Source organism: Sceloporus occidentalis, unplaced genomic scaffold (assembly GCF_023333645.1).
Source record: "Sceloporus occidentalis isolate IW3139 unplaced genomic scaffold, rSceOcc1.0.p SCAF_6, whole genome shotgun sequence".
NCBI classification, from domain to species: Eukaryota; Metazoa; Chordata; class Lepidosauria; order Squamata; family Phrynosomatidae; genus Sceloporus; species Sceloporus occidentalis.
Window position 1 is genome coordinate 85,934,041 of NW_028316986.1, and position 26,600 is coordinate 85,960,640.

Sequence of the window (26,600 nt, forward strand, 5' to 3'; positions counted from 1 at the left end):
AGTTTCAAGGTCTTCTTCTGCATCCATTTTACAGGACACACTGCTGTTCTTGAATACAGGTGATATATTCATACATGTCTTCCAGATGACTGATTTATAGTGACTGTTTCCTGGTGTCTTCTTAGCATGTTTTATTTAGAAGTTTGTTCTGGCCTTCCTCTTAGGCTGAGAAAGAGTGACTTGTACAAAGTCACCCAGTGGGTTTCCATGGCCGGCTTGTGATTTGAACTCTGGAGACTTCTGAGGTCCTAGTTCATTACTCAAACTGCTACAGCATGCTGGCTCTCAAATCAAACAAATTCATAAACTACATAAAAGGAAATTATATGTAACCTGCTCTGAAACTCATGCCACTTGCTATTAGATATTTACTGTGTTTTCTTATATAGTTAATGTTATTTCCAGAAAAATGAATCGCAGATTAATAAAGCAGTGAAAATATGCAGGTAGCCATGGCTACTGTTGTGATCTCAGCAACATCATTTGTGCAGCTGTGAATGTTTGTAATATTGCCAAGTAAGCCGAAGCATAGCATTAGGGAAATGACTAGTAAATGCTAGTGTAGAATCTGTAAGGCTACATTTTCTAAAGCAGTTGCAAAGTTTTGTATCTAAAGACCAATGGGTTTCTGGTCCTTATCATTTTAATTTATTTTTTTCCTACAAAGAAGAATGTTGAGAAGCAATTAATGGGTCGGCAGTTTTCCTTCCATGGTAATCAGATAGAAAGGACCGACAGAAACATGCCTAGTAATGATGACTTATAGGGATCAAAAGAACTGTACTTATTTTCTCATTTCTTTTTCAATATTTCTGAAATGCTAATAAGCACTTTGTAGAATATTTAAAGCGTTTACCCTGGTTTCAAATCCTGGTGAAGACTGAACCCATGGCTAGCTTCAATGCATACCAGAATGCTAAACCACAGTTAAGGAAAACAGTCATGGGAAATAGGGATGTTTGTGAGTCTGGCTCACAATTTGCAAATTGTAATTTGCAGTCAGTGCAATCTCTCTGTTATATTGCAGCAGGATGCAATTTGAATTTTATTTACAATAAAGGTAAAGTCTGCCTTCAAGTCGTTTTTTTGGCTTATTGCGACCCTCCCACAGGGTTTTCCTGGCAGGTTTCTTCAGAGGGGGTTTGCCATTGCCATCCTCTAAGGTTGTTTCTCCAAAAATATATCTCTAGGTCTCAAGCTTCTTGTCTATTTGATAGGAATGATATTTCTTTTTCCTCATTCTAATATACCAATAAAAAATTCCCATATGCTGTGTTCCCATGATATAATAACATATATTGTTTTGTATTGTATTACTTTACATTCCATTGTTTAACCAAAAGGAATTAACGAGGCTTATAAAATGAGAAGCATGTAAAACCAAATTTAGATAAGAACATTCAAAAATAATACTTAACTTTAAGAAATAGAAATAAAACCATTCAAATACCTTAGTTTTAAAAGCAAAGAATAAAAGTAGTACAGCACACTAAAGAAAGCCTTGACCTTGTGAAGCAGTCAAGTTTCCAAAGGCCTGTTGAAATAAAAAGATTTGCTGATGAAAAGATGGTAAGGAGAGAGCCAGTCTAGATTTTCTAGGGTGTTTCAGAGCCTAAGAACAGCTACCGCAAAGGCCCTTTCTCATGTTCTCACCAAATAATAATAATAATAATAATATTTATATTCTGCTTAATCTGTGAGGATGGTGGGACAAACAGAAACACTTCTTCCAAAGATTTCAGAACTTAGGGCTGAAGTAGATGGCCCAGAAGGGGCAGTCTCTGGTTGCTCTGGGACCAATCATGCCGGCAACTGCACAGCCTGCTCATGAAGCGAGCTGCTACCACAGTCACAAATGGGCCACCGGCAGGAGTGGATTTAAACCACTCCTTTTTGGACTAGCTCTTGCTGCCTTGGCGCAGTTTCCAGCCATCTCTGGGGTGTGCATCATCTAAACGCCATGCCCCAAAGTAGTTGGAAACCACTTTATTTAGCCCATCTGTTTCGGGGCTCACTATGGCTGATAGGGAAAGATAAGGTCATTCAGACACCCTGGCCAATACACAGCTTTATAGATCATAACCAGATTTCTGGATTGTGCCTGAAAACAAACAGGTAGCCAGTGGAATAACCAGCCCTAGTTAGCAATCTGGCTAAAGCTTCTGAAACAGATAAAGTTTCTCAATATTCTTTAAAGGAAGCTCCAGGGAGAGTTTATTACAGTAGTCTAAATGAAATATAATTAAGGCATGTGTCGTTGTGGCCAGAATAGTTATTCTTAGGAATGCATTCGGTGTATCATCATGTTATAATAAATAACACTGAATATAGCTTTACAACTTGTGGCTAGAACCGAAAGATATCCTTTAGATATGCCTATAAACTTTGACCTACCCATTGGTAGAACCCAGAGTGAATGTCTCTTAATTAGATGGATGTCCATCTACTTGAAAAATAGGTTTAATAGCTACCAGGGATGGAATTCTTTGCTAATTTCATTATCAAAGGAAGCAATAGGTAATTTTAGCAATTTTCTTCCCATACAAGACTGCCTTTAAAAACTGCACTTTCTGCAATTTCTGAAGACAATGTGCAGTTCTGTACTTATTTGGTACAAAATCTGCACATGGCATTTTTGTGCAGGAAACATTTTTCCCCACATGAAACAGTATTTTCTGCACATAAAATAATATTTATAAGAAGGAAAATCCTTGGGAACTTATTCTGCACAAAACTTTCTCTTTTTTTAAATACAAAGTAGCATTTTCAACACAGAAAATAATATTCCTGTTTTCTGCATAAAATGCACATTTTGCACAGAATGCGTCCTGAACTGTAAAGACTTTGTTAGTCCAGGCTTCTCCTCATTGAGGTTTTGTCACTAAATAGACCAGCAGGGATATTTGTGAGTGGGAACAGTTTCATTTTCAAAAGATATCTGCAGCTACATCCATCTCCTACATCTGCTGCCTTACTCAAGGAAATTTAAGGGGGGGGAGAGATGGAAGAAGGAAGGAGAGGATAATCAGCTTCAAATGGTACAGGTTGGAGTGTCTGCTGCTCAATTTGTGTTCCTCTCAGCCCATCCTTTTTTATTTTTTCTGGTGCCTCAATGACGGAGGGAGGAATAAGGAGTCATCATTGTATCTCCTTATCTTGTGCCCCCATTTGGTCTACCACTGTGTCTTGGAGATGCGAATCAGTAATGTTCCATCAATAATTGGTCAGCAGATGTGTCCTAGATATTTCTGGAAGATGTAGAGCTCATTATTTTCACATTTCAGTTCTGCCCCCAAACGAGGATGAGTTATGGGAATAAATAATATTCCAGTGAGGTTATGACTGATTAAGGTACAGTCATGGAAAGTCATCAAGGGAAAATAAAACAAAGAGAGAAGAACATGTCAATCTCCTCGGAAAACTGAAGAGACAAAGTTAATGCTCCTGAACTATGTGTCCACTGTGTGGTTAAAAAGAAAATGATGATGGTGGGTATACACATGCCACAATATTCCGGGATGCCCCTGGATTATACTGGCCCTGAGCTCCCCCTGAATTTACCTCTTTCCTGCTCTCTTTTGGTGTGGGGTGAAAGACAGGTGGCTGCCTTCCTATATGGCTCTGCTCATTACCCAGTGCTGCTGCTAAGGTCAAAACGAAGACCTCAGCCAGGCTATTGATGCCCCACAGCATCAAGGACCATTAGTGAAAAGGAAGCTATTGGCATTGCTGTGAAGAGAGCCAAAACCCACAGAGAAAGGTGAGCTATTTAAATACGGGGTGGGGAGAGAAATCCCCAAATCGGGTGCAGTCATTGTGAAGACAGTATGGACCCGATTTGAGGGTTTGGCCCTGCATCATGTAAACAGGATGCAATGAGCCCGGGGGAGAATTTGGGGTAAACCATGTAGACAAACCCAAGGACAGAAGAAGTCACACCCTAGCCATATACACTTCTGGTACTATACAACTGGCTTTACTTTGAAACCCTTCAGCTCTAAAACTTTCCAAATGAAGTCCTGCAGAGCCACAGAAGCCAGATTTGTGAAAAACAGGGATCACAAAGAAGACCTTTCAGCCCATAAAGATGTGGCTTTGTTACTCCTGATTGTGTCTTCCACTCTTTTGTGAAACATATTCTCTTACCTGATTACTATTTTTCCAATAGTACTTTTGAAACACTATAATATAATAATTTAAAAATCACCCCCTTTTCCCCCCCTTTACCCGGCATGAAATACAAAATTACTGAAATGGAAATTCCTACATTCTGTTTCTCCCCCTCAAATGTATTAAAGATATATTTTTCATCTCTCCCATAAATACTTCTTAATAGTCAGAAGCCACAAAAAATGTTTTTGGGTAAAACTGAGCAGCTTTGGATGTATAGCAAATCTACACAGATATTCAAGAGGGCATGAAATTGCCAGGATCCTAATGAATAAATGAAATCACTTCCTATGGGCAGAATGGGTAATGATGCAATTGAGATTTGCCTGTGCATGGCAAAGGAAGACCTAACATCCCTTCTTAGTTATTAGTTTCACATGAAAAATAGATATGTGTACAATGCCGTGTCTCAAATCTTTATTAAAAAGCATTGGCATCGAAACACTGTGAACCATCCAAAAGGAGGCCCAGCCCTGTCTAGTTCACTGGACTAATTCACTGAAAAAATATAAAGGGATGGAATCTTTTGTTGCTATGGTTAACCAGAGTCTTAAGACCAGAAAAACATTTCACTGAAGAAATTAGTTAGATATAGTTCACTCTAGATAGTATTGTTTCTGTTTCTCTCTAAGCATGGGGACAATTATGGCACATTTCAGGCATATCACATCTTCCTTTTACGTAAGTTAGAACAACAGACTGGCCCATTTTATCTTTCATGTTCCCATCTTTATCATAAGCCTGCAGAGAATCAAGGCTCACGGAGATCCAGAGATTCATATACAGAATCAAGCAACAGAAGAGGTTCTTTACAGGTATTCCTTCAAGTGATTTAACACAAAGCTGACTTGCAGCAGCTCTGAAAGAGATTGTTTTTGAAACTGACACCTTTCCAAGACAAGAAAAGCAAAAACATACAGAGATAACATAAAAGAGCCCACTAGCAAGTTTGAGTCACAGGAAGCCATCGAAAACATTGATGAATCCAGATATTGGCCTCTTTGGGGGGGGGGATACAGACAACCCAAAAGGGGTGGCTTAGAGCCGCCTCTTTTAGGCTGGATCAGGGCCAAGGCAAACAGATGCCCAGCCCCAGTCCAGCCAGATTCCCCCCCCCAAAAAGGAGCAGATAAGGAAAAAAAAAAAAGAGGCGCCCCTTTCCCCAAAGATCCGGCTTTTCCTCCACAAAAGGCAGCTGTGGGGAAAGTGGCATTTAAGCGCTATGCTCCCAAGCAGAAGAGAAGCCAGCCGGCATGTAATCGCTGCTCGAGCTTCTGTCTGGCTTGAGAGTGTGGCATGTGTAAACACCACGCCCTAAAGTAGGCTGGAAGCCAACTGAAGCTGTCTGTCTGTTCAGGCTCTTTATCACCTTTATTTAAGCAGCATGAATTCTTGCCCCTACTGGGTTGAAGCAGAACAACAGCTGGTCAATGTGCATCACTTAGGTAGATCAACTTATCTTTGTACTTCTTACGTCCTAGAAGAATTTTGAGTTTTTGCTTCTGAATATTCACTGTCCTGTCAATAGCTCGTATGGTTTTCCATTGTGACATTCTTTCTGCAAGCACCACCTGGGACAGGTGCTTTTAATTGCCGAGATAGTGACCCTCTCATATCATGAAAATGACTTCCCATACCTCTCCAACTGCCAACAAAACTAACATGTGCTCCCAGCACTACTGACTGTAGACCTCTGTTCAGAACAAAGCAGATTCAAGAAAGAAGGAGGAGCCAAGTTCATACTCAGTGAAGAGCATGCTTTAAAGGGAGAAGAGACAAGGGAGGCTGAAAGCAGTTTATTAAAAGCCTTAAGCATCCGCAATGTTGTGTAACTCATATGCACTCTTTACATCTTTGCCCTAGTCACACATACAGCAGCTGAGTGTGAACAGGCAACAATCTGTCAAGTGGTGGCTTACACAATATGCTTATCCCTTCATATTTGCTAGGGTTAAGGACACAAGACCCCCCGTGAATATGGAAAAACCGCAAATAACACAAACACCATGTTTTAGCTTGAGAGGATACCTCTCTAGGGATCTCTAGGTTTTCCAGTGCAACTCTGTGGTCAACAACCAACAGACACAGACCATAGAACTGTGCTGAAGGATATACAAATGCCTAGTAGAGTATTTTCTCTAGGAATCTCTACGTCTTTCAGTGTGACTTTTAGTTAAAGTTGGCCATAGAGTTGCACTGGAGGACCTAGATATTCCTAGAGAGAACATATTACTCAAATCCGTGAATAATCAAAGCAGCAAATATCAAAGCCATAAATATGAAGGGATGAGTATACATGGAACTTCTCAGTTAGCCAGAAGGCATGAGCTGGGGACCATAATTTCATTTTCTGGACCTCTGCAGAAAGATAATGGTTATTCAAACTCCAAAGTCCTAAATAGTCATTATAGTGATACCATTTAATAACCTAATGACTCACCAGAATGCACAAAACTCAACACACTAGCTTAAAAAGGTTCGCTGGCTTTGTCAGACAGAGGGTAAAAATAGGCATGCAGGAGAAGAAAAGTGATGGTGTCTTGACTGAATATTTTACTGAATACTTGACTCAACATTTTAAAAGGTGAGTCCATGCAGATACAAAAGTCAGGCTGCACCTGTTATGGCCATTCAGTAAGTAGGAGCAAAACCACTAAAAGAAAAACAATAATATTTTCCTTCTTATTTATTAATTTTCTTTTTACTGCCTTATTACTTTACTATTTCTGTGTGACTAAGATGCCAGTGGGATTTGAAAATTAGCATGATGAATGTTGTGGCTCCTGACAGAGTTAAGAAAAGTATCACTACAACATCTACCTTCAATCCTGTTTTATGGTCAAGATGGCTACTCCTGCTTTTTGTTTCTTTTGGTCACTGAGAATTTAGATCAGCACTGTAGCATTTGGACTGCCTTAAATGTTTTTGTTATTTGAATACAACGTTCTTGCAGATTTTTCTTTCTAGATACAGGAAGAATGTGACAAAAGTTAGAAGGGGAAATTGCTGAATTTACCACCATGAAACAAATGCATGATAATACTGTGCTTCTGTGAAATAATTTTACTCTGTTAAGAACAGAAAAGTTTCAGTGGGACAGGGTGGGGTGGAGGTAATTGCTGGACACTAGTATTTTTCATATGCCTTCAACTGAAGAAAATACAGCCTGCCAAGGTTAAACCAAGTAGATAATCGAGTTGTGAAGAAAAAAGATACTCACAAAAATACCACCCCCAATATTCTAAAATTGGTGAAATTCAGTTACTATAGGAACGTGTTAAATAAATAAGATGCCATGAAAAGCTAAAAATGTGGTTTGATTAAGTCATATTTACTATATTTGTGAATTTTAAATACACAGGTTTTAGCCTATTAAGCAGGATTCAGTGAGTGCACCACATAACTGTCAGCTTAGTACTTTCTTATATCCATGGGAAATGCACACTGCTGAATATCAAATTATCGGATTCCCATTTCCTCATTACAGTGCTGCCAGATTGTCAATAGGCATCTTTTAAATAAAACACCTAAAATAAATAGAATGAAGAACTATTGCTTCACTCTACCGAAAAATCAGTAAGAATTTTGGTGCTGCTATCTTCATTTTAGTCGAAACCATTTTTCAATGAAAGTATATTGGAGCTTTGGTACTTTCTTTAAATTTTGGTTTGAATTATTAGATATTCAAAACTTGAAAGCAATTAAGAATAACACTGGGAAAGTTGTTAAATGCACATGTAAGTTGATTGCATCACATTCTCTATTATCTTAATCTTAAAGCCAAAACAATGTTTGCACCCTTTTTTACCAAGCATAACTGCATGTCCAATTATGTGCCTGTTTTCATATTTGTTTTAATTCCAACCAAAGACTTTAGAATCTTTCCAGGTTACTGTGCTACTTTATATTTTAGAAGCAGAAAAGACATAAAGGGAACAATCATATAAAATACAAATAAAGTATCATGTTATAACAACCTGGCACATCTTTCCTATAATTATCAAGTTTCCAGTTCTACAAAAGCAGTCCATGTTTCCATTTATTTTATTTTATTTTGCTTTTTCTGAACCTAATGCCAACTCATGTATTCTTGACAACTGCAATAAGAAAAATCATTAATATTGCATGGCTGTAAAATGAACTATAATATAATTATTTCAAATTCTGTGATGCTTAGTATGTGAAACAAGCAAGTAATACAAGTTTTTTGTATATGAAAATCACATTATTGTACAGTGCCCGCGTCATACACGGCTTTAACCATACATGGGAAGCTGCATGGGAGCGCACAGGGAGCAAGGAGCGGCATGTCCCATTGGAATGAATGGGGTGTGTACCCGTGGCGAGTGGCGCATCACCGCATGCACGCGCCCCATTCATTCCAATGGGGCTTGAGCATGCGCGGAATTTGGCTTACATGGGGGGTCTGGAATGGATCCCCTGCATAAGCCAAGGGCGCGCTGTAATATGTCTGGTTGCACAGGTATGTGCATTATATTGGCCCACATGGTAAGACCTGGTTTGCCCATAAAAGCAATGGCATTTCTTAATCCTCTTATCTTAGGATAAGAGGCTAATTATAATAGGGAAATCACTCTAACACTGCATGGTTTAGTGTAAGATGGCCTAGTCCAATATGGCACCCTCCAGGTGTATTTGACTACAAGTCCCAACTGGAGGGCACCATGGTGAGAATGGTTGCTCTACAGAATTACTTCACTTTCTTCTCTGATCCAGTATAGGTTCATCCTTCCAACTTCTTGCACATGTGTCATTTCCACCTCTATTTTTTGTGACCTGCATTTCCAGATATGACAATGTCTTTAATCTGACACAAAAAGAAAGTCTAATTTCTTTGGCAAATACTACTACTGCTGCCTCTGCTGCCTGACACTGATGTTATGCAATAAAACACTTTCATCTAGCATGGAGGAAAGAGGAAGCCATAAAAAGATGGTGGAACAATGTGACCTCTATAAACTGTTATACCAAATTGCCTCTTCTCTTCTTGTGTTGACATAAACAAATACCCAAAGAAGCACATTCAACTGCAGACTGTTTCTTCCTTCTTCAATGGCTCTTACACATCTGAAGCAGAGGGTGGTTATCCTTTGCCCTGAACAAGTGTCCCCTGCTCCTCAACTCTCATTTTACATAGATACTCAAGCAAGTGAGAGGAAACATATCTATTTGCAGACCATCGTTCCAGGCTAACTGGGGCTATCAAGAGGATCTTCCCAGAGGAACCCTAATCCCTTGGCTTGTACAATAAGGAAGCATCAGGTTGTTAGGGATTGTATATTCGAGTGTTTAAGCCTGTTATTTACTTCTATCAGTAGCATAATTTATCCCAGCTCTTTTCTGTTATTGGCCCTGCTTGAGATCTCTGCTCTGTAGAATCAGAAAAGCATTTCAGCATGTTTTAGAGCAATCAAGAAGAGCAACAGATATTTCCATGTCACTGAACAGTGAAGATAATTCACAGAATCAAGAGCTCTAATTATGATCACATTTTCTCATGACTCCATTTATTCAAAATTATTTGTTTGGGTTCTGATTTGCAACTGGAAGAAATCATCTAATGGTGGAGTAAACAGGGTAGTGACCTTTGCCATTCCTTCCTTCCACCTGCAACCTTTATTACTTAGAGGGTAATGGGGTTAGCAGTCTCTCCAAATGGTTTCTTTGGCTTTCAGAAGTAAACATGATGAAGCTCCACAGAATTTTTTGTTAGGCTATTTTCCTCCAATGGCCTCAGGTGGAAATAGGCCTGGGTAGTATGGCTGCATACTTGGAAGCAGATTGTGATGAAATCAGCTGGCATGACTTCCAAGTAAATTGTTTTGGACCAGTACGTAAGCTGGAAAGCTTCTTGGGGCTCAGCCAAGATAGTTCTCCTAATCTACATTTGTTTTAAATCAACCAAAAAATTCACATATTTTAAAAGGGCATATATTCAATAAGCCAAATGGGTAAACTCAACCAGTCCCTTGTAGCTATTTCATTCTCTAACACTATCACTACACAAAATATTCCTCTGTTTTTGATTTGTAATTGAAGAAGTGATGATGAATCACTGATGAACTGCAAATGACCATGAAGCTGGGAGGATCATAAAAATAACAATGTATATATGTTTGATTGGGTTTTTCAGGGTCAACAGATGTTTAATAGTTGAGTCCATGTGTACACAAACAGTAAAGGCAGCACAAGTTAATGGAAGGTGGAAGAAGCTTGGGTTTCCATATGTTGCTGGACTGCAACTCCCAGAATCCCTGAAATGTTAGGTGGGGCTACTGGGAAGGGAGGTGCATCTCTCCTGGCTTCAGGTTTGAAAACTACTGTATATACTCGACTATAAGTCGAAAAATTTATTCCCCAAAATGAACTCCAAAATCCTGGGTATACTTATAGAAGGGTCAATGAGTTAATGCTAAAAAATTTTGTGAAAGAAGAAGTGCCCACCTTCTTCTGTAGCCTTGTAACGGCTCCCTGTTTGAAGCCCTGGTGCCGGCTCTCATTTCCTCCTCTCCTCCTCTTCTGTGTGTGTGTGTGTGTGTGTGTTTCCCTCTCTGCCTTCCCGCGGCGCAGCCAGACCTAACAAGCTGCTGCTGACTTGCTGAGGAAAGGAACATACAGAAAGTATGCCCAGGCTTGTACCCCGTTTTGCCTGGAAGTCCTGGGGGTGAAAGGCAGAGAGAGAGAATGCTTTGTCCTCCATTTCTGCAAGCTATGGGCCTGGGGGGTCTTGGGGGGTGAAAGGCAGAGAGAGAGAATGCTTTGTCCTCCATTTCTGCAAGCTATGGGCCTGAGGAGTCTTGGGGGGAGAAAGGCAGAGAGAGAGAATGCTTTGTCCTCCATTTCTGCAAGCTATGGGCCTAGGGCGTCTTGGGGGGTGAAAGGAAGAGAGAGAGAATGCTTTGTCCTCCATTATTTCTGCAAGCCATGAACCTTGGAGTCCTGGGGGTGACAAGCAGAGAGACAGTGGGGTCTATCCTCCTTTTCGCAAGCCATGAGCCTTGGAGATGCTTCTCGTAAGGGGAAGAGTGTGTGCGCGCGCATGCGCACGCTGAGGTTTGTTCCCCTTTTCCATGCTGAGACTGATGCTTGGGAGAGGTCCAGAGAGTGAGATATAGGGAGGGAAGTGGTGCTTCGTTTTCCCCCCTCCTTTAGATCTTTTGTAACATCCTCCAGTGTTTGCCCCTCAACTTATCCATGGGTCATATCAAAATCCATGATTTTAGATCCAAAAACTGCCCTCGACTTATACATGAGCTCGACTTATACATGAGTATATACAGTAGTCTAGTTTAGACAATGAAGCAGACTGATAAACAGTGACACCTAAAAGCAAGGAAAGTTTTTTTTCATTATTCTACTTACCATTCCATGATTCAGCCAAGGTGGTATAAAATTATCAAGGAGCTTGGGATAAACTAGTTCTCTGTCATAGATATAGAGGCTCCAAAACATTGTAACAACAAACTGGAGTGAGGAGAGAGAGACAAAAAGAAAATATTTTTGTTTATAGGAAGTTAGTATGTTAAGAGAGACATTTTGATAAGTGCTGTTGTACTAAAAGAGTTTTGTTTTCAAATCATGCTTTACAATGAACAGTTAGATCTGGGATGACCAATTGTCTGTCCCCAGAAATACATTCTCTTGTCTGTTCTCTACACAGTGGTGTGTGGAATAGATTTTGTCACACACATCTTACTCAGTGAAATGATGATAGGTGAAGAAATATCTACTTCTAGCCTATTAAATATGTTGTTCAATATACATTTCTGTCATGGCTTGGATATATAGTCTGAGGTGCTAGTAGATCAGACACCAGAGAATAGAGATTCCAAGAATTTGTGATCCCAGTGCCCAACACCTAACCAATACTGGTAACTCCTAAGTCTAGTTGACCTAGCATAACTTCCTCCAAGAACTCTATGATCCCTTGAACCAGTAAGCAAATACAGTCTGCCTAGTGTGAGTTCTCATAGAGATAGAGTCTTTGATTCAAAAGCCTATTCCTTTAATAATATCTACTCTCTGGTGAAGGGAGTGGCCAAGAGGAATCAACGAAAGGCTTGTTAAACTTCAGGCCTTGACAAAGCAAAGTACTGTACTCACTTGGAGCTACAGTTTCCAGTCTGGTTAAACCCTGTGGATACTGTATTATCCTGAACTTTCTGTCTAGTTAAAATTGCTCAAAATATTTTATCAGTGCAAGTAGCTTATTAATAGTTTTATAATAGTGAAGCTGTCTTGTATGCCCAAAATATGAAAGGTGAAATTAACCACATTGCAAAGGAGTCTGTTTCAAATAAAAAGAGCTAATCATTGCACCGATCTTAACTCTGCAGAGAACAACACATGCACACACAGCAGAAATTGTTATCAAGGAAGTCAATGGGAATATGTTCCATTGTGCTAAAGTCAAGTGTTTGCCAGCTGATTTTCCTGGAAAAGAGTGACCTTAGAAGAACATTGGTAATCTGAATCTGTAACATAATAACAAGAGAACTGACTTGGCTAGCAGCAGGGAAGGAGAGATTCAGCTATATCAACAAGAGTAGGGGATCTCCAGGGAACCCTGAAGCTCACCAATGCTTACAAGTAATTGTCATCATTTCTACTATGCTAAATACCGTAAGTTAAAAGTTAAGCCACAAATGCCTTATTGGATGTTTTTAAAAGTTTATAAAGTGAAAATTTTACAGCACCCTATGCAGCAGATCCTAAGCGCAAATCCCACTGAGTTTTATGCTCCCTATGAGGGATGAGCTACAGTTGACTAAACAGGCACACATGACTTGCATGCAGAAAGGCCCAGGCTCAATCCTTGGCATTCTTTACAAAAGGAGCAGGCAGAAAATGATGGGAAAGATCCTGTCTAGGGGGCGAAATGGGCCACCCCAAAAGCGTGGACTGGGGCCACCCTGGAGCCACTTGCTGCGGTGCTACAGCAACCACATGTCGCAGCCCCAATCTGCCCCAACATCCATTCCTATTTGGGCCGGTAAAGGGCGGCCTTAGGCACATCTGGAGCAACTTGAAGCCACCCCCATCTGAACAGATGGGCAGTTTCTGGGCAGTGTGGGGCATGAAATTGCCATGCCTCCAAGCTGCCTGGAAGCTGGCTTTTCTGGGCCATCTGGGCCATTAGCCCCCCAAGTCCCTAGAGAGACAGACCTATGATGTGTGGATGTGTATAAGTCTTCAAGTCACCTACTGATTTATGGCAACCCTAAGACTTTCATAGGATTTCATTAAGCAAGGAATACTCAGAGTTGGTTTGGCCAGTTCCTTCCCAATCTGTGCTCCAAGAAGGCCTTAGGGCTTTGCATGCACTTCTCCCTAACCCTAACCCTCCCCCGGAACACTATACCTAAACACCATTAACTTGTATGACATAGGATCGGCCTCTTAGGGGCTCCATCATAAAAATTTATTCTAAAAAGGGTTCCACAAGTCAAAAAGTTTGGGAACCGTTGGTCTAGTCTATAGCACCTGGTATTCATTGGTGGTTTCCCATCCAAGTACTAACCAGATCTACTAGGCAACAAATCGCTAGATATACCAAAAGACTGTAAGACACCTGTCAGTGTTCCTATGGAATTAACACAGGATTCCAGAGTCAATTTGGACAAAAATAATTTTGAAGTGTTGTAAATATGAATTATAATGGACACTCAATTGATAGAAGAAGAAAAAGAGATTTCTCAGCTCATTTTCTTTCCTAAGAAAAGTCAGAGGCAATGTTATGTTTCTTCCCTCATTTGGATAATCAGTAAACTGTTTTCTCAAAGCATATTCAGTCTATAGTGCTCTGGTTTCCAATATATTTGTCCATTTGTTAAAATTAGTTTAACTTTAGATTAGTGCCATAAAAAAAAACACCTGGATTGACCAGACAGAAGATACTGTAAATATAAAATACTCTGCAAGATCTGACTCTCTCTTTCTTGTGCCAGTATTGACATTGGCAGGACATCCTCATCCTATCCCCCCCTTTAATGGTGATATCCAACTGAAAAAATCTGAACAAAAAACTCATAAAAGTCCACACACACCCTTTTTTTTAAAAAAATGGCAATATGTACAGCAAGAGGTCAAGCTGAACTTGTTAAATGTAACTGGTCTATGCATTAGGAAAGTAATTTCCAGTGTTGTATTTCAAAAAGCAGGCTTGATTGCCATGGATCGTATTTAGTTAAAGTGAAGTATACCAGGAAAAAAAATCCAATAGAGCTGGCAAGCACATGAAGTATCTTGTGAAGCAAAGAAAAGTTACAGACTTTGCCAGTGAGGTAAAAGTGAAGAAGCAAAAAAAAGAGAGGAAGTTCCATCTGTCTCCCAAACCAAAGTCAGCCAATGGATGGAAGTAGTTCAGCAAAATTGGCTGCAACCATCTGGTACTCCAGGTGGCAAGAACTGCTTAACAAAAGCCTAAATTACAGGTAAGCCTAGGGTACAAAAATCATGCACGAGAAAATAATTCTAATTTTAGGTAATTTTCACTCCAGAAAATGCAGGCATTATTTTTGTAGCTGTAAAAAAATCACTTACTTTTAAAACAAATGCATAATGCAAATGATTTCAGATGAGTGCTCATTTGGGTCTAACTTTTCTTATTTCACTGAAATCTGATTGGATTCTACCATTTCAAATTTTATAGGATGTGTGTCAGCATAAAAATTTAAAAAAGAGGGAGACAGGGGAAACCAGACATACAACAGAAAAGAAGGTACATGCTAATATACCATGTTCTTCTAAAAACCCAATGGCATCCCCCAACAGATGTAGACACTAGAACCCAAAGTGGAGTGAGAACATTCTCAGGCAATTGTAGATTCCTGAAAAAGTTGTGAAACAGAGACGCTGGGATTTATGAGCTAGGCTTGGCTCCCTTTCTTGCAGCCTTTATGCAATCCCTAATTATGGCTTTACTTTACTAAGCTTTTCACTGATTTTTATTACTGGTCTTGCCATATCTAAAATTTTGTCTAATTTGAGTTTTGAGTATCTGTTTCATAAACAGTTTTGTTTTTAACATTTGTTGTAAGCTGCCTTATGAGAACTTACTCTTGTTAGAAATAAGTACGGGAAACAATATTATATGTCCCTTTTTATCAGGGACGCAGACTAATTTTAAAGTGTTTATCTACAAGAAGTAGTAAGAAAGGAGTGATACAGGGAAATTTCTTTTTCCTTAGACAAAGGCTTACTTAATCACTCCCAACTACTCATTAAAATGCATGTAAATGAGTCTTGTGAATTTGCATAATGCATGAGGTTGTGGCATAACAGCAAAGTCATGCAAAATTAAAATATGAAATTCTGCACCTCCTGTGGGTATGCGGTGTTGTAGTAATCAGAAAGAACTAAAAAAGTAGACCTTGATATACAGTCATGGCCTGCCTTGTCACATACCAACTCACAAACTACATATAGTCACCTAATTTCTAAAGGCGCCTTGAAAAATATGTGTACAGACAGAACCAACTAGTCAGCAACATCCAGCTAAATTTCATAGCAGCCTAGGGAACACTATGAATAATACCCACAAAGCAATGTTTTTCTTCCATGGTGAATAACTCCTTCCATTTCCCTGTTCTGCTTTAAAGCCTTGGAAACCAACATGACAAGCTGTCATCTCACTTAAGAATTTTAAATCAGGAAACAAGAGGAACAAGTAACCTCCTAAAAAAATGAACAACCCAATGAAAAAGCTACTCTATTTTGTGTTTCTCTGCTTCAATTTTACACTGAGGAGTCCACTTAATATAGTTAAGTGGGAGCAAGTCCCATTGAACTCAGTGGTACTTACTGGTACTTCTCACTACACATACATGATTGCAGTGTAAAGCTTTCAAGCAAGCATACACAAGGCTTTCAAGCAAGCATACATATTCTTTCATTCAAATCATAGCAACTGGAAATATTTTTAAATTAATTATCTTTTTTACTTGCATCACAGGGCTGCTATAACTGAATTCCCCAGAGCAGTAAGTAGTCATGTAGCTGGCACATTTGCTCCTTTTGCTATTGAAGAAAAACATTTTTTTCATCTCCCTTGTTGTACAGTGAACCTTTCTTCATTAAGATGGATAACATCAGTAGAAAAAACGGACAAAGATTACATGCAAGGGAAGCCCACAACCCCATTCCATGGGGTCTGGAAGTGAATCTTCTTCTACTTTGGACCCCTTGTCCTTCTTCAGGTTTGGGGCTGAGTTAAATGCCTGTGATTCCCTAGTCATATCATCATCATCATCATCATCATCATCATCATCATCAATTTTTTTGAGAGGGGGGGGAAGTAAAAATTCAACTGCTAGTAAATTAATTCCAGAATAAAGGGACCTTGATAGCTACTCCAGACTAAACCATACGTGGGTACCTGGCCACACAGTGAGTACAAAAACCAGAAACACCATGCTCTAAATAAAAAGGGTATTTATTGGATGTCAGGAATTAGAATGCACAGTACATTGTAATCTTTTTCTTAATCATGAATTTTCTGTGGTACAAAAAGAAAAAAGAAAAAGCCAGAAAATAGAGATGGAAAAGAAGGGAAGAGTAACAATTGGTGGATGACGTCAGTTGAAGTCTCCGTAAAACTGATCAAATGAGTCAGGGTAATGGCATGATTAAAAAGACTTCTCCAAAACTACCAAAGAGGAGAGTTGTGTGTGAGAATGATGAAAGGCATTAGAATAAAGATCACTTCAAAAACCAATGGGGTAAGAATATCTCAAATAACACTGCTCACATTCTCTTCATTTATCTCTATTTACTGTCTGAGTATGTATACTCAGACATATAAAACTGCAGCATGTTTTATATGGGGCTGTCCTTGAAAAATGCCCAGAATCTACAGCTACTGCAAACTGGTATGGGAAAGCTGTGGTCTGGCATGTGTTTTAGAGACTGTATACTGTGTGTATGGATTTTTTCCAGTTTTTTTCACAAACTTAGATGGAAGTGCTATTTGTTACTGACAGAGCCCTAAAATGGATAGGGTCCTGAGTATCTCCAAGGCTATCTCTTCCTATATATACCTGCTTGTAATTTAAGAGATCCAACAGAGACTTGTTGCACGTTCCACCACTTTGAAATGCTAAGTTAACAGGTACACATAAATTCTTCTGTAGCATAATAGTTGATTATGGAACTGCTTCCCAAGGCTGGCTTCATCCTTACAGACCTTTTCTGACACAGTCAGAGCTATAATATTTGTTAAGACTTTTGCTTTTAAGTTTGTTTTAGTCTATATTTTAATGTTTTATTTCTATTTTATTTTTATATTATGATTTTTATACTGTTTCAGGAGCCTTGCTAGGTAGAAAATAAGTTTATCCATTTTTTAAAAAAGGGGTTGCTTAAAAAAAATCCCTGCTAATTTTTTTAAAGGTTCCATGTGTGTTTTCTTATTGGAAGTTTGCACATTGAGGCTAATACTTTGTTTTGCATTTCTATGGTAAGCCACTGTTGCATGTGTTGCTCTGATTTAATGTATTATTTTTCTCATTTGTACATTATTCTATGAGTTAAAAAATATCATAAATTGATGTCACAACACAATTGTGACTTTGCTTTCTGAGAATAATTCTCAGAACTAAAATTACTGATATTAATGTTTAGGGTATTTTCCCTAAATAAAATATTAGAAACATACAAACACATCAGTCACATTAATTTAGATGTTGACAGCAACTGGAATCTTTCTATGCTTTCCCACTTCAGTTTTAATCAGAATCTTGATAAACACTTTATTCACATCTGCTTATTTTTCTATTTTGGGATTCCCGCTTGTGCCTGTTGTACGCAACAGAACTGTCCCCCTGGAAAAGGCACTGTGAGCACTCAGACGGATGCAAATGAAAACAGTAACACACATTTCTACAGGGAGGGCAGTGTTTAGACTAAGAGAAAATTAAGGGTATTGTTTACTTTGTATGTAGATAAACTGCTGGAAAACAATCTCTCCACAACCTGAGAGATTAATAATTTTTTTACAAGTTTAATATGGATTGGTATACTGCTACGATCCTTGGTTTATCTTGATGAAACTAGATAATCTTTCTCACTCATATATTCATAGTCTTTTATTTCTAGTTCTGGTTAGCTTTTTTCTCATTTCCCTGTCCTTTGGTGCTACCTGCTTTCCTCTTTTGCTGAAAGAAACAGGCATGATATTCATACTTCCATGAATTCCGAATATCCTTTTAAAAATGTTTTAACATAAACAAATGCTTAAGGGCTGACCACAAACTCCAATGCCAAGTAGAAGGCTACTCAAATGAAGTCCATTCTGTTCCTTTGTCATGTGGCAAATTGTCTTATGAGATGCTACAAGATTCAGCCACTCTCCCATCCCACTGCACTTTTTTAACATTCATGAAAATGCTAAGAAAAGTTATGCAGAGACTGCAGCTCTCAGAAATGAATTAGGACTATGTAGTCCAATAAACACCCAGATGCTTCCAGACTGAAATTAAAACTGGGCACAACTTTATTGATTGCAGCTGAAAAGGTTGACTTGGCATGGATCCATTAATATGAGATCCATCTCTTGGCTGATAAACCACTTCTGTATTGTCGATTGTTATGGACAAAGAGGTAGGATATAAATAAAAGTTTTATTTATTTTATAATTCTCTACCAGTACAAATGGAAGGAACCTGGACGGACGGACAGAACTGGGACAGCACACACACGAAAGCCATGGCATGATTCCCCTGCCAGCTGAAGCCAGACACATTCCTGATCTATCTGTTTCCTTTAGTGTTTCAACCCAAGGACCCTTAAAAAAACCTCTGAACACCTTGGCTGATGGGCATATAGCCCCACATCTACCCAGATTTACATGCTACACACTACCAGAGTGGCTTAAAGCCACCCATGGGCCGTGCAGGATGGGAAAAGCCACCTTTTTGCTGGCACAAAAAGGAACAGCTCTTTGCCGTTCCTTTTTCAGCCAGCAAAAAGGTAGATTGGGGCTGCAGTGTGTGGTTGCCGCAGCCCCAATCTGGCTTCAAGCCACCCCTTCAGGGCCATCTATTTTGGCCCTCAAGCACTCCCGAAAGATGCCCATTCAATCTCTGTTTAAAAACCTTTAAAGATGGAGAACCCAACACCCTCTGAGGCAATCTACCCCACTGTTGCAATAGGCAATGTAACTTTATTAGAGAGCTAATGAAAATAAATGGGTTCAAGAGCAATTTAAGCCTGAACACTCTAGAAACCAAGATGATTCAACTGAGGCTGTCATACTTTGGACATATCATGAGATGATATGACTCATTGAAAAAGATTATAATGCTTGGGAAAGTAGAATTCAGTAGGAAAACGGGAAGACTGTATTACAGGTGGATAGACTTAGTCAAGGAAACCACGGTTGTCCTGAATTTGCAAGACCAGAGCAGGACAGCTGAGGACTCTTAAAGGTCTATCATTCATAGGTCAATGGCAACTTGAATGGCAAATAATAACAGTTTAGAATTCTTAGCCAGAACATTCCTCTATTACTTCTCAAAACTACAATTCCCAGGATTCCTTAGGATGATATAGGCTATAACAGTTAAAGTAGGATCAACAGTGCTACAGTTCTATAGTTTGAAAAGGCTCCTGGAGTGTTTACTTTGGAAGAGGACAATCTTGATTTGCGTGCACATACACACCACATATACAAAATCACACACTCAGTTTTCCTTTACAGCTTGTTTACTATCCAAGAACAGGCCAAGCTGACCTGGCAAAGAATGTGATGGAACCTGCAAGGGAAGTAGGAGTCTTGTCTCAGAGTGTGGCTTGTGTGTGAGAAAGAGAGCAATGCTAAGACTGTACGTATTATTGCGGTTATTAGACTATTATTTCGCTTTGCAAAATTCTATTTGTGTATTAAAAGTTTATAATCATACCAGATTCCTTTGCATACTGTGTTTGTGTGAGTTATGAGTCAGGCTTACTATCAATACTGGACGATCTTCCCCCTCCCACAAAGGTTTCTTGCACTGTTCTGTGAGAACAGCACAAATCCAAAGTCCACCAATAGGCGATGTAACTTTATTAGAGAGCTAATGTAAATTTATGTAAAGGCAAAATACATTTAGGTTGTGTGTATGCTATTGTAATTCAAAGGTGTAACATTAATTTTGCTAGTTGTTTATGTCACTCCTATTGCCATTACATTCAGTGATATACAAGAATTATGATTTACCACTAACATAAGTACAAAAACATTACTAAGGATTCTGTATGGTTTGGTACAAGAGAAGGTCTGTGATGGTGACACAATGAATTTCTATACTGGGTGACATCAAACCTTGTGACACCACTGGACCCAGAACTTCTCTCTTTTTACTTATAGAGCTGGAGAAAGGCAATTCCCTATCTAGATGAAACCTGGTGCCACCACATCTCAAGCTGATTCTTCAAGCCTGCAGCCTCTATCCTAAGACGTTAAACTATAACTAGCTAGGACTTATCTGTAAAAATATCTTGTGTTTCTCTTGCCATCTCAAGTTGTACAATGCCCAGCCTGATGAAACATTCTAGAGAACTCCTAGCTCACCTTTTTAAAGATAAATTAGTGTTCTAATAAAGGTATTCTCTAATCCTGACATTTGATCTTGGAAGATGGGTACTCACTCCATGAAACATGTTTTGGTAATCTTTATAGTTGTGCAACTGTAAGATGCTCTACATATTACATGGGGTACTTGGAGAAACTGCTCAGAAACTTCAATTTCTGCTTGAAACTTCTAAGTGCTATAAGTAAAGCAATCCACCTGTGGGCAGGAGTGAGCTGACAGAAACATATTAACACCTGTCTTGAACAAACTACACTGTTTCCTAATTCAGTCCTGAGCACAATTCAAAATGTTTGTGTTAGTCTTCCAAGTTGCAAATGACCTTAACCCAGGTAACTTTATGGAGCGGCTTCTCCCACAGGAAGCCTCCACACATTGAGTTAATTTGACAGGACAGTGTTCCGGACTGAACAGTTACTGGTCTTTTGGGAATGACACTTAAAGTGATAATTTGACAGTATGGCAGATTTTTAAATTGTTTTACTTAGATTTCTGTGACAAATATGTGCACTTAAATTGATTTTAATGTCATCTTATGTTGATTTAATTGTTTTAGATTGTTTTTATGTTATGGTGATTGCTGTCCTAAGTGCTCTCTGGGGCACATTTAATGGAACATAAACAACATAGAAAAAGGAATTATAGTATATATTTAGACTGGCAACTGCTGTCCCATTTTCCATTGTCCAAACAGTCATGAACACATATTCAGTGCTCAAGTGCTGTAGCTAATAAAAATGTAATTACAATACATTATAAATATAAACAATTTATAAATGTAATAAGTAAATGATATACTGTTCCAGAATATACAAGTTGTGTGAAAGTAAAGAAATACATAGTTAAGATGTTTTTTTTCTTTTATATAATCACAGAGCCCATTTTGCCAAGTCCAAGACAAACTTTTTCCTGTAGATGAAAAACAATACAAGAGTTATATGCACCAAAGTGGAAGGAAATTAATTACTTCACACGATACTCACAACTCCAATTGGGAAAGCTAAGACAGCCATCATCCAGTCACGGAGGGAAATGAGTTTTCTTAGCTGTCTTTCTTGTTCTTGGCTGTCATTTCCTTTCGTCAGAAGGCTGGAAAGGTCAGTCAGCACACAGATCCCAAAAAAGACTGCTTGAATAACCTGTGTTAAAAAGTTAAATATAAATATCTTGAAGGCCATGGCATGCACCACAAATCCCACAAGCTGTACAATGGCTCCAAAGACTGTGGATTTAAATAACAGAGGGTCACAAATTATGCCAGTTTGCACCATCTCTACAAAAACTAGCCAGATTCAGTTGCTTTTACATTACACATTTTCAGAACAACCCTAATTCCTGTTGAAGGCGGACTGAGGGAATTATAATGGGATAGGAAAAGCCCCTTTGCTGATAGAGAGAAATGTTTGGGCCACATCAGGCGATGATAAATCCCAACCCTTTCCCCAAAAGGTGTAGAATAACTGTTGGTGGTATTTCTTCCCCTCCCTGCCCATTCCACCATTCATCTGCCTGTAATGCACAGAAAGTTTTGCAACAGGTTTCAATGGATGTATGGCTGAACATGGGCAACTGGACTCAAACTGAAAGAATGTTTAGCTATTCATATACTCAGAAGTAAAAGGAAAATCTGAAGCTGCTTAAACCACATTAAAGGAATATGGAATGTTGAGAAGCATGAATCAGGAGAAGCTAGACATTGTAAAACAAGAATTGTAATGTATAAACATTGTATACCTGGAGCGAGGGAGCTAAAGTGGAAAGGAATGGAACATTTTCAGTCAGATAACTGAACAGTGTTTTTACTCAGGAAATGAAAACCTAAGAAGAAATGGGGTGGCATTAATAGTGAGGGGAGACTGCAATCTGCAAAAGCAGTGAAAGGATATAATGCAAAAGTTGACTGAATAATATCAATAAGATTTCAAAGAAAGTCCATCAATATAATAATAATCCAAGTTTATGTTTCAACTATAGAAGCAGAAGTAGAAGACATTGAAAGTCCAGGAGGAAATTGATAACACACTGAAAAAAGACTTCTTGTTAATAATAGGTGATTGGAATGCAAAAGTGGGAAACAGAGCAGAATGAAAGATTGCAGGAAAATTTGGCCTACGATCAGACTGAAGCAGGAGAGTAACTGACTGAAATTTGTGAAGCCAACAGTTTTTTCACTGCAAACATATTCTTCCAGCAACCAAAAAGGCAACTGTATAAATATGGACATCACCTGATGGTCAATACAGAAATCAAATAGATTACATAATGGGAAGCATAAGATGGAAAAGCTCCATTTTCTTTGCAAAAACATGACTAGGAACAGATTCTAGCACAGACCATGAACTACTAATAACAAAAATTAGAATAACAATAAACCAGCCATTGTGCCAAAATACAACCTGAAGAAAATCCCCAGAGAATTTAAAAATAATATAAAAAAGAAGAATTGTACCATTAAACTTAATTGATTGAGAGGCAGAAGAACTTTGCACTGAAGTCAGGAAGGAATGCAGCCAAAAAGAAAGAAAAGCCACAACGGATGACAGATGAAACTCTTCAAGCAATTAAGGACAGATGAGACGCAAAACTCAAAGGTGAGAGAAATAGTGTTAGAACCCTAAATGCAATTGTTCAGTGACAAGTGCTCAGAAACAAAGAGAACTACAGTACTATAATAATCAATACATAGAAATAGAAGAACAAAACAAAAACCAAAGAATAAGAGACTTCTTTCACAAGATCCAAAAAATCAAGGAAAATTTACACCAGTGAATGGGAATGCTATATAACCAACAGGGAACCATGTAAAAATAAAAAGACAATGGAAACAATAAACTAAAGAACTAAATAAATGAGATTAAAGGATGACAGCTTAATTCAAGGAATAACCATTTGAACATGAACCTACCATTTTAGAGAGCAAAGTGGAACCTGTACTCAGAACACTTGGGAAAAATCAACCACCAGAACAGATGGCATACCAATATAGCTGCTTCAAGCTACAGAGAAAAAAATGCTCTAGTTCTAACTAAAATATGTCAACAAATGTGGGAAACAACATAATGGTCCACAGAATGGAAATTCTCAATATACCTCTCAGTCCCCAAGAAAAGGGACAACAGAGATTGCAAGAACTGCAGAGTCATTACATTAATTGTCCATGCAAGCAAAATGATAGTCACCTGAAGGACCAAAGTTTGGGAATTACTGGTATAAATCATGAAAAACTATGAATCGCTGTTAAAGAAACGGGTGTACCACAAGATTTGATTGTCCTGATGAACTCAGGACAAGAGGCTACAAACAGGATGAATTACGGAGAAATGGAATGGTTTCCAATTAGCAAGAGGGCTTAGCAAGGCTGCATTTTATACCCCCCACCCCCCATCTCTTGAACTTGTATTCTAAACATATCAAATGTAAAGCAGGATTAGACGTGGAGGAAGGAGGCTTGAGAACTGGAGGAAAGAATATCAACAGTTTAAGAAATGACACTATACTACTAGCAGAGAAAAGCGAAGCTTTGGAATAATTACTGAAGAAAGTCAAGGAAGAATTGCTACAATGGTGAATAAACTGGCTACGATGATATGGAAATGTAAGGGACAAAAGATTATTCAGTTAGCTTAAAGATGTCTATATTGTCCATACTTGCATGTTTAAGCCCCCCATAAAAAGCCCATGCATCAGAGGAAGTAGATAAAATCAACAAAAGCTTATGCTGCAAGTTCTTTTGCTCAGTAAGTCTCAAAGGTGCTACAGGATCCCTTCACATACAAAATGAATGGTGATGCAGTCATAAATGCATGGCAATGTCACTCCTTTGCACACTCAGTGGGACATGTAATTTAAAATGCACAAAACCCAACAAGCGAGGTAGTTTAAAACAAAAACATGTATCAGAAGAAGGAACCCTAGGAACAACCTTATGAATTTTGGAATAAGAAAATTTGGGTAATTTCCAGGAAATATTCTTTAACTAAAATCTATGACAGCATTGAACAATCTCCAAACGCAGATGTGGAAAGTTCTATGACATCCTGCCTAATGTTAAATTGGACAAAACACTCTAAAATGTACACTGGGGGACAATGCTGCATTGGCAACATTTTGAAATATGACCTAATTGGGTTTTATTTTTGTACTGAGGCTTTTATCAGGCCATAAGAAAAGAAGATCTATCCTAAGTAATATAATCTCAAAAAAATCACACACCCACTCTCTAAGGGAATATACATTGTGCATTTCCTAATCAATCATAAACTTAGCCTGCCTCCATCAGCTGTTCTGAAATGACAAGGTCACAAAGGGGAGGGAACAGTAATGGTATCAGACACCTAAGACACAATTTAGTTAAGCTGAACACTATGGCTACTTAACTACAGTCGGCCCTTCTTATACATGGATCTTTTATACATGGATTCAAGCATCCACAGTTTGAAAATGTTCCAAAAAAGTATAAATTTCAAATATCAAACCTTGATTTTCCATTTTTTATAAGGGGCACCATTTTGCTATGTGATTATATTTAATGGGACTTGAGCATACACAGATTTTGTTAAACATGAGGGGATCTTGGAACGAAACCCCAGCATATAACAAGGGTCCACTGTACTTAAGTTTTTAAAGGCATGCAGCAAAATGGATGGATGCTTGTAGAACTTGAACAGTGAGACCAATGTCTTAGCCAAACACCTGATGGGCCAGTTTGGGGGAATTTTTACCAAACACATGTCACTGAAACATGACTTTTTATTAAAATGTTGTTAAAACTGCAAATCTCCATCCATTTCCCAGCCATTTTCAGGCCATGCAGTGAGTCAGTGCTTCATGTAGCTAAGATGGGGCATACAGTGGTTTGGATACAATGGCAAGCTGCCGTTTTACTTGTTGTGCCTTTTTCAAAATAATGGAAAATAATGTAAATTAAAACAATATCTCTCAGGCTTATAGGTTTTCACTGATGTACCAGGTTCTGAGGTAGAAAAGAAATAGTTTTCATCCAGAATAACCGTTGTGCCCCATAATACTGTTCTGTAGTTCTTAACAGTTCACATCCCTGTTGTGGTATGTAGATAATTCTGCTATATTATCTGGCAGTGGTGAATGTTTGCAGTGAAGCAATGCTAAGGCAAGTTATTATATTGTGGAGTGCTGGGGAGAAAATCATTTACATTTGCAATTGTTTTAAAGGTATCAAATAGATATTGGACAAGTTCAGCAGTATAGCGTCTCTCCTCACCATGTGAATCAGCTTGCTCAACCCCCAGTCTCCACTGCATCCTCCTCTTTTGTATGTAAAAGAACATCAGAAGCTTTTGGTTTCAGTACTAATCATAGTAGTTCCTCTTGATACCTGGAACTGTGGTTTAGGAATGTGTAGTTTAAATATTTGGATTGTTGTGTTATGGTATGGATGACGTAGTGTTTTGTATTGTTTATTTATGTAATGTTTCTTTTTTTGTTCATTTCTTGATATGTGTGGTTTAATTTCAATAAAATCTTAATTAACAAAAGGGAACTGTGGCTTATTTAAACTGTGATTAGTGGAATAAGTTAGGATTTGAAATCATAGTTTGATACTGTCTTATTTTCTTTTTTCTGTAATACACCAGTTCTCTAAATGCAGATATCACAAGGAACTAGTTAAATTAAAAGTAAAAGCTTTCAATATCTTTACATTCAAAACAAGATGAGAGGAGAGGGCACAGAGTCAGGCTTACCATCAGTACAAACTTTTATTCACATTACTATGAAGTCAAGCACACTGGCAGCTTGGAGCGGCCTCTTGCCACTCCAGCCCTGGTCACTCCCCATTCTGGCCGCCGTGGTCCTGAGGCC

At 38.6% G+C, this 26,600-nt stretch overlaps 1 protein-coding gene across 4 annotated transcripts in view; it reads right to left on the reverse strand.

The window, feature by feature from the left end:
- AIG1 (androgen induced 1) overlaps positions 1–26,600 on the reverse strand; it is a 130,300-nt gene that overhangs the window by 58,917 nt on the left and 44,783 nt on the right. For all 4 annotated transcript variants that reach the window (XM_089530261.1, XM_089530260.1, XM_089530263.1 and 1 more), the window contains exons 2-3: positions 21,746–21,901; positions 11,554–11,655 (exon numbers count right to left, since the gene is read on the reverse strand). In XM_089530261.1, coding sequence (XP_089386387.1) covers positions 11,554–11,655; positions 21,746–21,901 — 258 coding nt within the window. The remainder of the gene's footprint in view (positions 1–11,553; positions 11,656–21,745; positions 21,902–26,600) is intronic.